Below are 12580 nucleotides of genomic sequence, written 5' to 3' on the forward strand. Positions count from 1 at the left end.
TCACACGCGTGATTCCTGCTGTCGTTCACGTGTCGAAGGTCTAGAACACCACGAGCACATGTCCGGCAGCGGTGCCAATATAAGCACGACCTTTTCACTCCTTCTAGGTTTAGCTACACGGAGTATGTGAAGATACGAAGTGCCCTCCAAATGGCTGAATCCGTAGCAGATTAGGACCCAGCGCCGATCACGGCGGAGAGTCTCTGCCGTACCGAAGGACGTGCGTCACACAGCACCAGAAAGCAAGTCAAAGTCCGCGCATCACCGTCTCGCTATCGACTCTGTCACCGCTCATCGTCACTGACGGCGCTTTCGCCCTTTCTCGAAGGGGTCGGGTGCCTCTCTATGCGTCTTCCTGTCCATGTATCGCTTTAGCGTTTTTGTCGGTTTGAGTTGCGCGTCCAGAAGCCCTCTCTTCTGCATGTCAAGCACAATCGATGGATTCCGCTCCACATCCTGCGACAGCTGCCTAGCGTGATCGAAGCGACGCTGCTTGATCGGGGTTGAGGTGTAGTCCTCCATCTGAAACTGCTTGATGGCTGGCTTGGAGAAGAACTCGCGCTTGCGGTACGCTATATCTGGGTTCTCGGCTTGCACGGTGTAGTGCTGTCGCACGGCGAATTGAGGATCAAGACCATAAAGTTCGGGCTTCTTCGTGAAGCGCTCCACGTCCGCGGGTCGAACCTGCTGAAGGTCATCACTGATAACATGATTGCAGAAGTCTACTGAGAGCGCCTCGGCAACCTCGCGAATGCTCTTCGCTTCTTGCTTGTCGCTCACCACGTAGACCCAGCCAAGGTTGCCCATGCGACCGGTGCGCCCGCACATATGCAGGAAGCGCTGCCACGAAGTCGGCACGAAGGTGATAAAGACGTGCGAGACGAGGGGCAAGTCGACGCCGAACGCCTCCGATTCCCTCAAGAGCAGAAACTTCCAGTTGCCCTTGAACTTGTTGTCCCCGTGTACCTCCGAGAAGATCTTGACATCTGCGCCAAGTCCGCGGAGTCGCCGCCGTGCACTGAGAACATCCTCGGCGTCCGGAACAAAGAGGATAGCGCGGCCAGGAATCGTCTCCCGCGCATTCCACAGGAGGCGCACAAGGTACGTGAAGCGATCCTCCTTATGACCGAGAAAGAAGGAGAAAAGGCAGTGCACGGTGGAGGGGACGCGGACGGTGGACAGCACCGTCGTCTGGGCCACGGGTTTCATGCACAGCGCCTGCAGATGATCCTTTAGTTTGCCATCCACGTCAGCGGAGACCATACCGAGCTGCAGTACCGACCTAACGTGGGGGCCAGGCAGCTGATGCAGCGTCCCCAACAGCAGTTCCGCAGCCAGCGGGTTGCGCAGTCGTTCCCGCACCACGGCTACAGAGGCACTCTCCGGCAGCAAGGGTACCTGCGCACCGATATCGTCCACGTAGACGCGTCGCAGGTAGCCAAAGTCCTCAAACTCCATTTTCTTCTCAAACAGCAGTTGACACATGACGTCGGCGGTCGTGATGAATAGCCGAGCTGGCCCGGTCGCACGCCGTAGCCCGCGTCGAAGATGCTCGTAGTAGGAGTCATAGTCCTCTCTGTAAGTGCCGAGAAAGAGCCAGGAGTAGTCGTCAGCAGGCCGGTCGACCATGACACCGCCGCCTGCTCGCCTACAGAGCGCCTTGACTGTGTCGTGCAGTCGCATGGCGTTGATTGTATTTGCCGCCACAAGGACGTTCATCCCAGCGGCCTCGCTGCGGATGCCCTGCAGGAGACCCAGCACGAGCACCGACGTTTTGCCGCTACCTGTGACGCCGTTGAAGAGCACGTCGTTGTGATCCTCGTTGAGTAGGGCAGGTAGCAGACGGGCCTGCAGACGCGTAGGCACTGGCCCGTAAACCTGTTCAGCAGCGGAGCTAATGAGCGGGTCCAAGCCTAGTGCTGACCAGGAAGTTCCCGCCGCGTCGGTGGACTCGGCGGGCTTGCGAAGCCAGACGGCAGTGGAGGGGGAGACACTGACGGCGTTGCAAGTGAGATCGCTTGCAAGAATCTGCTGAGCGCGAAAGCGAGCAGACTCGAGAACGGTGCCCTCCACGTCCGCCTCCGTGATGATCTTGCTGCCTACAGATTGATCTGCTCGAAGCAGACTCGCCATGAAGTCAAGTGAGCCATTATCGTCACACAACTCACTTTGGTTCGAAAGTGACGACACAGCTGCCGGAGTCGAGCTGCTCTCTGAGGCGCTCGCCCCTCGTACTTCTGCCTGCACCGCTTCAAGGAGCGTTGTACCGCCGCGACCTTCACAGGCGAACACCTGACGCGGTGCCTCGCGCTGCGGCAGCAACGCGAACGGCTGCCGCTCCACCGGGCTGTACGTGATCTCTGTCAGCTCCTTCTCAAGCGCCTCTTGCGAAGGCCAGAGCTTCTGACGGAAGCGGTAGTAGTTGCCGTTGCGGTTACGCCTCAGCCGGGTGATGAGTTGTCGGGTCTCAAACTGGTCCAGGAGACTTCGGACGCCTCCCGTCACGTTTGACTGCACAATGGTGCGTGTAGCAATGATCAGATGGGAAAATGCGCTCAGACTTTGTGCACAAGGCGCCGTGGGGCGCCGTAAGAGACACGCGCTGGTTGGCCGGGGCCGTGACATTGGCACTCGAATGGGTGCCCTTCCTGAGAGCATTTCGGCGGAAGAGGGAAAGAGAAGGCGTCCTTCGCGCAGCCGGAGGTGAAGCGGAGGAGAAAAAAAGGAAGGCGACGTGTGCGCATCACAGGCCTGCGTGTGCCCGCGCACTCTAGGGCACGTAAGCAGGAAAGAGGCGCCATAGACGAGGGAGGGAATGGAGATGGGGGGTGGGGGATGGGGGACCATGCATTATACCTTTGGCCTGGAGAGGGCGCTGCAGAACGAGGATGCTGAGTACACTCGCCAGAAAATGTGGGTAAGCAAAGACACAACCAGCAAAAGAAGCCCCAGGCACCCCATGCAGCTTGGATCATCAGCTTACAGTACCGCTTTGTTTACAACGTGTTTCTCACGTTTCATCCACCCATCCTCACAGCAGACGTTGACCGAGAACCACGTCAGGGAAGAGAGGGCTGCCGCAAATCGCAGGACAGCACAAGAAGACAGACAGAGACAGAGAGACAAAACAGAACGACGGCAACAACACTAAAATCAAGCATAAATGGGGACAATGGGATGTTCGCGATGGAGGGATACGAAGATGGAAAGAGAGGGGAGAGGGGCGAAGCGAATACCTAGAGAGGTCGGCACTCACTGACGGGAAGGAAGATGGGTGGGGGTGGGGGGACAACATTATGGCATGGCCAAGGGGGTCGTGGGCGTACCGAGAGCAGTAGAGACGAAAAAACAGCAAGATAAAAGCGATGGCGGGAGAATTTAGCGCACCATGCCAGCAGAGTCGAACATCCGCTCTCCAACATACTTACACACACTCCGACCCCATGACACAGCTTTGACTCAAACACAACAAGAAAGAGAAACGACATATCCGCACCCCCAAGAGATGCCCCCCGCCGTGAGTGAGGAATGGTGCGGGGGGGGGGAGGCAGGGTGGAAGAGTGCACGAGGAATATCAGTAGAAGGTACTACCACCAGAGAGGGACACGGACGCGCATAATGCACGCAACACCCCTTTATGCGAGGGTGCTGTTGACACGAAGTGGTTGCACAAGCGAGTATGACCGGGTACTAGTTCCGTAAGGATTCCGCTACGACTTCACGCGCGCGCGTCTCCGGCGCGCGTACGCTGCACGTGCTTCTTGAACTCTTCAGGCGTTGCGGTGGCCATTACGCCAGCTGCCGTCTCATTCAATACGGCGTAGGTCTTGTAATCAAGGAAGATTGCCTTCACAACATGAGCTACGACATCTGCAACTGGTGTGGTAGGTTTCCAGTCATCGTTATGCAGAAGACCCTCGCATACGGCGCCGTCTTCTGATACCATGGGGTTGAAGATGCGGGTGAGTACGCGCACCGCTGGCGGCTTGAACGGGTAATCTTCCTGGGAGAGCGTGAACAAGATATCATACGTGGTGCCATGATAGACGCTCTCAGCGGGTGGCATAACGCGAACGCGCCAGTGAAAAGCGTCACCATGGGCCGTGATGCCATTCTCATCGGCCATGTCCACAGCACTGATCGTGGGACTACCGCTGTTGGCCAGCTCCTTAAGACGTGCAAAGTCCATGTTCGCTCGCCGCACAGTGCGCACTGACATTTCTAGGACGAACAAGAAATTAAAAAGTAAAAAAAAAAATAATAAGAGAAACAACGCCGAAAAACGACACGAGCCGTCGTGAAAAAAAAACCCCAGCAAACATGAAGGAATAGGATGCGCTTTGGTGTCGCCCGACCAAGGGTTCACAGCGGGTCCCTCTGCGTGTATATACGTGTGTGTGTGTATGTGTGTGTGTGTGTGTGCGCTCTGGCGCCCTTCCTAGCCAAACAGCGTAGAATCGTCGGGTCCAGCGGTACACGCCAAACCAGTTTTATATTGGGGTGGTTCGTGCACCGTTTGGCGATGCGTCTATGAGTGTGTCTTTTCTGCTCTTCGTGCTCGACTTTTACCTTTTTTTTCGGGGTTGGGGAACGCGTGTTTTTCTTGACATCTGTGGTGCACACTTGGGAAGCAAGGTGAGGCAGTGGAAGGGAGATGCGGAGCCGGTTGTGCTTCTTGGCGCGCCTTGAGAGCATAGAGCCACTAAGCTTTACTTTTTCATGTGGCACACTCTGCGAACTGCGACTACGCGGAAGCCAGCGAGAGAAACACAACGCCCCCGCATGGCCTACTCTTTTAAACACCGAGAGGGGTCCCATAATAGCCAAAGCGAAGTGGTGTACTTAGCATCCAGCACCAGTCTTCCCTCTTGCTGTCTTAGAAAAACATACGATGCGAAGAGTCAGCCTCAGTCGTTTTGTTCGTTCGTCTGTTCACTTTTGAAGTATGCAGTGTAGCGTTACAGGGATGTTGACCATCAAAACACGGTAACAATTCGTCCGTGTGTTCGACTCACGGATATATTGGGAGGGGGAGGGGGGGGGCGGCGTCGGCGTAGGTGCTGTTTCACGATCACATCACACCGTGCTCCTCTACTTCTCTATAGTTTTTTCCCCCTTTACAACCCAGCGTTTCACCACACAAACAACAACAACAATATATATATATTTATGTGTACATCTCATGGGGTGAAAAAAAAGTATACGAGCAATCATCATAGACGCAAGAGCCAAAGCACAATGACATACACGGCTCTCCGTCAACGTCGAATCAAACAACAAAAGAATCACCCATCCGTCCACCGCCCCACCCCACCAACAACAAAAAAGAGGGAGAGCAGGAACCCCCCTCCCCCATGCAGTCGTGTAACACAAATACACAGCGACAACAACAAAAGGAAACGGCGTGACGGTGGGGAGGCATGAACAAACGGCAGAAAATGAGTTATCTTTTTTTGTTGTTGTGCGGACAGAAGGCACACCAGACACATGCGACAAATCAAAAAGAGGCACACAAGGAATTGGCTTTCGTGCTATGAGTTCCCTCTCACTCTACCCATATACAGACATAGCGATAAACATGTATACGGAGGGAAAAGGATACGAGTGGTGTGGCGTCACCACTTCTACCCACTTAGAGGAGCTGGAGCGAAAGAAAAAGGCACACGAGAGAAAGAGGGGGAAGAAAGGGGTCAGACCTCCGAGGCTACGCCCCAAGCTTTAGGGTGGTCTTCGGAATTTGCTGAGCGCCAAATGTGCATGCGTGCACATTTGTATGTATGTATGTCAGTGTGTGTGTGTGTGTGTGTGTGTGTGATCGCGCTGCGGCTCATCAGAACACCGACCGAGCTGAAACGGAACCTAAAAAGACCGTTACATAGCGAGAGGGTAGTGCGTTACCGCGCACAGACTTACAAACCACAAAAAGACACACTTAACACATAACCCACTCGGTGGAATCGAATAATGTGAGAACGAGTTATGTATACGTCGACACAAAAATGGAAAAGGGACTACCGTATATACACATAGACAACAAATTTTATATGAACCTGTGTGAAGGAAAGAAGAAAGGGGGAGGGGAGAGATACGACAGAGAAGAAAGAATTACACCAAGGTGACTGACGAGTCAGCATATTCGTCTATGTCGATTCGGCTTGGCCCAGGAGCCATCGGGCCGCTTACCACGTGGCGCCATACACCTGGGAATAGTGCGTGTCTTTTCCTACAAACGCATCGGATACGCGGATATGCGTGTGCTTGAGGGCACAGAAAGCAGCGCCGAGCCACCTGTCCCTCCAGTTACATGTCGCACCTCACCGTGCTGCCAGTGGTGCCCCATCACGCTTGATATGCGGGGTCACGGATCGGCGCGTCGGCGGGGTCGTGTCCCCATCGTGCCCGTGGTGGCACCCAGTCTACCTGCTGCTCTTCGAGTGCGTGCTCTCTTCCTACCGTGCCCCCCTCTCATGCTCCTGCTCCCGGTTAAACACATCAGGGCCACGGGCCCCATCGTCCACGCGTCCCGGGAGCTTGCGCTGCAGAGGACAAGCCCGCGCGAAAGCCGCACCGGAGTGAAGAGACAGTCGAAGGCCCTCTTAAAAGCCAGCGCAGTGTCGCAGCTCTCTGGCGACTTCATGCCGCTCCCGTTGAATGCGACGCTGTAGATCGCCGAGAGGCGACACCGACGGTCTGCATCGTGCACCAGCCTGGGCAACACAGGTTGGCTCTGAGGACTTGGACAGGGTGAGTGTTCAGCAGAGGCCCACGCCACGTCGCGGTGGAGCAGATGGCGCCTGGGGCGGCAGCCTCTCACCGTCCGGTCAGAAGTAGGCTCTCCGGACCAGAGGTTGCTCAGCGGCGCTGGCATCCCCATGGCACCGGGGAGAGCGGCGTCGACGGATGGAGGCTGGGGACCGTCCACAGCCGCTATTAGAATGAATCGGCACACACTGTGTCCGCCCTGCAGCGGGCTCGGACGGCTGTCCATGAATCAGCTCGCAGCCGCCTCGAGGCGATGGATGCCCTCCTCCGACACCCGCACCCCCTCCCTCAGCAGCATGGTGATCGGAACCATCCGCCAGTCAGAATCTCCACGTGTGCAGGACGCCCGCCCTTCCCCCGGTCTCCGGTGCTCATGAGATGTCACCGGTAGCCGGTGTAATCCGTCTGAGGCCCCGCAAATGTGAGGCCGCGCGGGGCTTGGCCATACATGAGAATGGCCATGCACAGCTGCTTTTCCGCACTCAGCCCATCACAACGCGGCGCACGCGCACCCGCTCCCGCCCATCTCTGCACCATTAAGACCACAGCCGCGCACGGAACACACCTCTCCGGCACACCTCCGATAGCGTGAGAGAGAGATGCAGCGGAGTCGGACCAATGGAGTCTACGGTGAGGCGTTTCGGGGCCTCCAGATCCTTTCGCAGGGATCGGTGCACTCATCTGCCTGCTTATGGCGGGGAGCAGGAGGTAAGCAGAAGAAGTGAGAGCGCGTGAGCAGCCTGGTAGCATTCTTTGTCCAGGGCGCACGCCCTCACCACAGCACACATACACATACGCATGCGCATGCATCAGTGACTCCGCCTGGGCACTGCTCACAATACCGCGTGAGTCAGCAGCACCTTTCATGTCGATGCATGCCTGCTTTCCCAGGACCGGCTGCGGAGCGTCCGCAGCGGGCGAGCGCCCCCTTTTCCTCCCCTCCCCTTCCCCACTCGCCTGTCACCACGACCTTCTCCCGCGACAACTGCTCAGGAAGGCCCACACTCGCACGCAGCTGTCGACACCAACCTCACAGTGCTTCAACGTACGGCGGGGTGTGCATCCAACGGCTGGGTGCCGAGACACGCCGGCAGAGCCACCGCAGCTACATCGGCATCTGCACAAACGCACAGAGAGAAGCGGGCGGTCCGGCCTCCGCTCGTACGCGCCGGTCCCGTCGACAGGCTAGAACAACATGCAGGGCACAGCCGTGTGCACGACCGGCTGCGCGAAGCGCCACTCCTTCGGCACAGCCTCGCGCAGCGCGATCTCCCGCAGACCTCGCTGGCACAGCACCGACATGACCCTAACGGTGCCGTCGTACAAGCCATCGGCGAACGGCGTCAAAGGCAGCTGCCGCACCGCCGCACAGGCAGACCAGCTGGGACGCTCCGGCGCACCCGTGCAGTTCCTCCACATCGCTGCAGCGTGTCCTCACAGCCTTCACAAAGTGCACCGGGTCGGACGCATCCCGCGTGCTCTCCAAGTAACGAACGCCTAAGTCCACGACCAGAACGCCCTCTAGGCGTACGGCGATGCGGCACAGCGCACTCTCGCACCCGCCACAGCTCCGGCAAGGGCAGCGATGCGAAGGATACGGGAAGCTGACGCCGCCAACAGTACATCCTCCATCTGGCGCATCACCACGAAGGCCTCGCCGGCCTAGAGAAGAGTCCCAATGGCGGGTCGAGTTGACGGCCCCGCTGATGCCGCCAGACCGCCTGCAGGCAACTCGACTACACGAAACCGAGAGCAGACCCGTCGGGAAAGCAGTTCCTTAAGCCCCTCTACCTCCCCTGGGCACAGCCACTGAACTCTTCTTCACCCGCTCACAGAGCAGCATGCGCATCACCCGGCGCTTGTCGCGCCTCCTCGCCAATGCCGTCCCCCCCAGCACCGATACAATCACGCGCAGCGAGAGAGCCACTCCTTCCACGAGTCACACGCTCCACCCGTCAGCTGCCGCTCAACGAACTTAGCGCGTCATAGCCTCCGCACCGCGTGCGCCGCACACGCGGCTGCACCCTACACGGCGGAGGGGTTGACCGTGCCGCACGCCCAGTACGCGTGCACAGGCGTGCGACAACAGGAAATGTGCGCCGCCGCCGCCACCGCTCCACGCGCGCGAGCACTCGCACAACAAACAGACTCCGCGCGTGCCTCTCAGCACGCCGCTTCACCAGGGCACAAGTATGACAGTGCCATCATGTGCGCATGTGAGTGCCTCGTGTTGACGTGTGCGTGTCTGCGCTGCTCACGGCTGCGCGGCTCCTCTGCACCACCGTGCTGCCTCGAGAACCACTCACGAGCCGCGCGCCAGCGTGCAGCAGAGAGAGGAGTGGGGCGCATGATGAGGAATCGGCACAAAAAGCGGCTGCGCTGCCAGACGGTGTGAACACACACACATATATGCCGGCATGCGAGAGCGCACACCTGCACGCGCATGGCCCAGCCCCACCACGCGCAGCAGCAACGCGCGCGGCGTGCAGCACACCCTACCCTTCCTCTCCAGGAGGACGATGGGGGCGGCAGTGGCGGTGTTGGGTTGAACGCGTCGGACAAGGGAGGCAAGCAAGGTAACCAGCACGCACGCGCGCACGAAGGCGTGCCACAAAGCAAACAGAGGAGAAGCGAGAGAAGAGAGAAAGGCGCACGCACGCCGTCCGCCCTGCTAGGCGAGGACAGCAAGCGAGCGGTCCGCGAGGACATCGTAGCGTGAGACCTTCGGCGGTGTTGTTGGCGCATGCACACATATGTACGCAGCCATATAGAGAGATGTGTGCATGTGCACTCGTCGTTTTGCTTTTGTTTAGGGGTGCTGATCCGCACGTCTCTCCGAATCAGCGAGGCACGCACCGGCTTCCCACCGCCTCCATACCACCGCGCACAGGCCGACACATGCGCGCGTGCAGCAGCAGCGCGCCCCTACGCCCTGTGGCACGGCGGCCACATCCGCGTCGTCGACGACGAGCCGTCCTGCCGCTGCACCGGGCCCATGCGTCCAGGGGGCTCGCACCGCCCCCTCCCCGTTCCGCCCCCTCGCAGACGTGCCTGCGCCATCGCCGCACGCCGTGCTCCCAGCGGGGCCGCCCTCAGCGTCGCGCGCCAGGGCGCAGGCGGTGGCGGTGGTACATGCCGCACGAGCCCGGGGAGAATGCTGCCCAGCCACAGGTCAGGGTCATGTGAGACCCCGCAGTCTACCTGCACGCCGTGCTTCTCTCCCTCCGTCGCGCCAGGCCCGCTGCACCCCGTCATACGGCGTGGGGACTCCACACAGTGGAGCCTGGAGGACTGAGTGGGGTGCGCAAGCAACAAAGCCATCGAAACAAATCGCGCAAGAGAGAGGCGCGGAGACACAGCCACACAGGGGGCGCAGACGCAGACATACGCGAGCCAGACGCCAGAGGAGCGAGCAGGAAAGCAGCCGCGCCTCGGCTCCGCTCCGCCTGCAGCCCCCCTGTCCGCGGCGCCGCGTGTGTGTGCATGTGTGCCTGTGTGCGTGCGCTCTGAGGCACGGCGGCCGCCCTTCGCTGCGCCGTCGCCACCGTCAGCCGCCGCCTCCGCCAGCACGCACGCGCACGCCACGCCTCCCTCGGCGCCGAGAAGAGAACAGCAAGCATAAGTGAGCTCGAAAGAGAAGAACGTCAAGTAAGGCGAGAGCGCGGGGCGGCAACCGCCAACAAAGCACCAGCACCGAGACAGCGCTCCGCACGTGTCGGCGCGCCAGCAGCACGCAAGAGCCGCAGCCGCAGCAGAAGGGCGCGGTCGCGGTCGCGGGAGCCGCTCACGGAAGACGGCGGAGGAGGGTCACAGGGGCGCATGCGCCAGCGCACACGCACACGCCGTGTCGGCGCGCAGGGTGTGCGCTGCCCACTCTGCGCAGCGCAGGTCGCCGCGCCGGCGAGCACACACGAAGGAGAGAGCGCAGCCGTCAGCACCGACACCGGGCGCTCCCCCCTGCGCGCCGCGCCGCCACCAACAGCCCAGCAGCCATGCGCCGGCACCACAGCAGCGCTTCGGGGAAGAGGAAGGGGAAGGGGAGACGCACAGGGCCACACTAGCCAAGACACGCACGCGCACACCGAGAGCGATGGGCCGGCCAAGGGCACACACGGGAACCCGCAGCTTCCGCACGCTCCTCCTCGCTCACACCAGCTCCTCCTCGAGTGCGGCTTCGTGGAGGTGCAGTGCTGCTGTCGAGCTCGCCCTCCGCTCCCTGTGGCTTCTTCACTCCTATTCTTGCTCTGTGTATTCCTTCGAGTTCACACTCTCAACTGATTCCCTCACCTGTGACGGTATCAGCAGGAAGATGATGTTGATGATATCCAGTATCCAGGCCACCACCAGGAGAATGAGCCCGACGCCAAGGGTGCCGCGATCCTTCAGCCTGGAGCACTGTGGGCCATCGACCTTGTTGTACGTCACCACCATGGCCACCCACACAACGCACAAGGTGCCAGCGCCAACCACGTTCAGCGCCAGGCAGACCACGCGGAGGAAAGAGCAGCAGAACAGCAAAGTAAGGCCTGCAGTAAACGCCGCCAAGTACACGGCGATGGAGATGATGACGAACGCCTGTGCAACGCGGAAACGCGAGACACGGGAGGGGCAAGTCCCATATAGCATCTCGATGTAGAGTAAGTAGTCACTGGACCTGCACGTATAAGGACTACCCCACAGGGTGATGCAAATGGGATCGCCATTTGGAACCATCACGCGAAACATCTCGATCGGCGTTCCCACCAGCAGCAAGAGGAGCGCCGCCAACTGGATGATCACGTACAGAATGAGGGGGACACTGTACGCCATGGCCGCAAGCGGACGAGAGCGAGAGGCTGAGAAGGGCAGCGCCGAGGCAGACGGGGGAGGCAACAGCAGAGGGGGTAGTGGGGGGATGAGATGGCGCAGCACAGCGGACGAGGAGGGCAGGTGGGACAGCGGGAGAGAGCAGAGGTGCGGCGACGCGATGTCCTTCTGGCTGCGGCGTGTGCGCGCACGCGTTGTCGTTTGGCGTCCGGTGGCGTGCGTGCGTGTTGTGAGAGGCGGAAGAGGGATGGGCGGCGTGGGCAGCAGTGAAACAGGGCGAGAAGAGAGATGGAGAAGGAGGCAGTGGCCGGGAGGCAGGCAAGTGACGCTGCGAGGCGTGCAGCACACCCTACCCTTCCTCTCCAGGAGGACGATGGGGGCGGCAGTGGCGGTGTTGGGTTGAACGCGTCGGACAAGGGAGGCAAGCAAGGTAACGAGCACGCACGCGCGCACGAAGGCGTGCCACAAAGCAAACAGAGGAGAAGCGAGAGAAGAGAGAAAGGCGCACGCACGCCGTCCGCCCTGCCAGGCGAGGACAGCAAGCGAGCGGTCCGCGAGGACATCGTAACGTGAGACCTTCGGCGGTGTTGTTGGCGCATGCACACATATGTACGCAGCCATATAGAGAGATGTGTGCATGTGCACTCGTCGTTTTGCTTTTGTTTAGGGGTGCTGATCCGCACGTCTCTCCGAATCAGCGAGGCACGCACCGGCTTCCCACCGCCTCCATACCACCGCGCACAGGCCGACACATGCGCGCGTGCAGCAGCAGCGCGCCCCTACGCCCTGTGGCACGGCGGCCACATCCGCGTCGTCGACTACGAGCCGTCCTGCCGCTGCACCGGGTCCATGCGTCCAGGGGGCTCGCACCGCCCCCTCCCAGTTCCGCCCCCTCGCAGACGTGCCTGCGCCATCGCCGCACGCCGTGCTTCCAGCGGGGACGCCCTCAGCGTCGTGCGCCAGGGCGCAGGGGGTGGCGGTGGTACATGCCGCACGAGCCCGGGGAGAATGC

The 12580-nt window shown here is 60.2% G+C and overlaps 3 protein-coding genes across 3 annotated transcripts; all 3 read right to left on the reverse strand.

Moving 5' to 3' along the window:
- Positions 1–297: 297 nt before the first annotated feature.
- Positions 298–2625, reverse strand: LMXM_33_1550 (conserved hypothetical protein; the record flags this gene model as incomplete). Its single annotated transcript, XM_003878697.1, has 1 exon — positions 298–2625. One exon carries the CDS (start codon positions 2623–2625, stop codon positions 298–300), a length of 2328 nt encoding a protein of 775 aa, XP_003878746.1.
- Positions 2626–3718: 1093 nt separating this feature from the next.
- Positions 3719–4219, reverse strand: LMXM_33_1555 (putative ubiquitin-conjugating enzyme; the record flags this gene model as incomplete). Its single annotated transcript, XM_003878698.1, has 1 exon — positions 3719–4219. The coding sequence occupies one exon, from the start codon at positions 4217–4219 to the stop codon at positions 3719–3721; it is 501 nt and encodes a 166-aa protein (XP_003878747.1).
- Positions 4220–10995: 6776 nt separating this feature from the next.
- LMXM_33_1560 (putative amastin-like surface protein) lies at positions 10996–11571 on the reverse strand (the record flags this gene model as incomplete). The annotated part of the gene is made up of 1 exon (XM_003878699.1): positions 10996–11571. One exon carries the CDS (start codon positions 11569–11571, stop codon positions 10996–10998), a length of 576 nt encoding a protein of 191 aa, XP_003878748.1.
- Positions 11572–12580: the final 1009 nt, after the last annotated feature.

This window comes from Leishmania mexicana, chromosome 33 (genome assembly GCF_000234665.1).
Source record: "Leishmania mexicana MHOM/GT/2001/U1103 complete genome, chromosome 33".
NCBI classification, from domain to species: Eukaryota; Euglenozoa; class Kinetoplastea; order Trypanosomatida; family Trypanosomatidae; genus Leishmania; species Leishmania mexicana.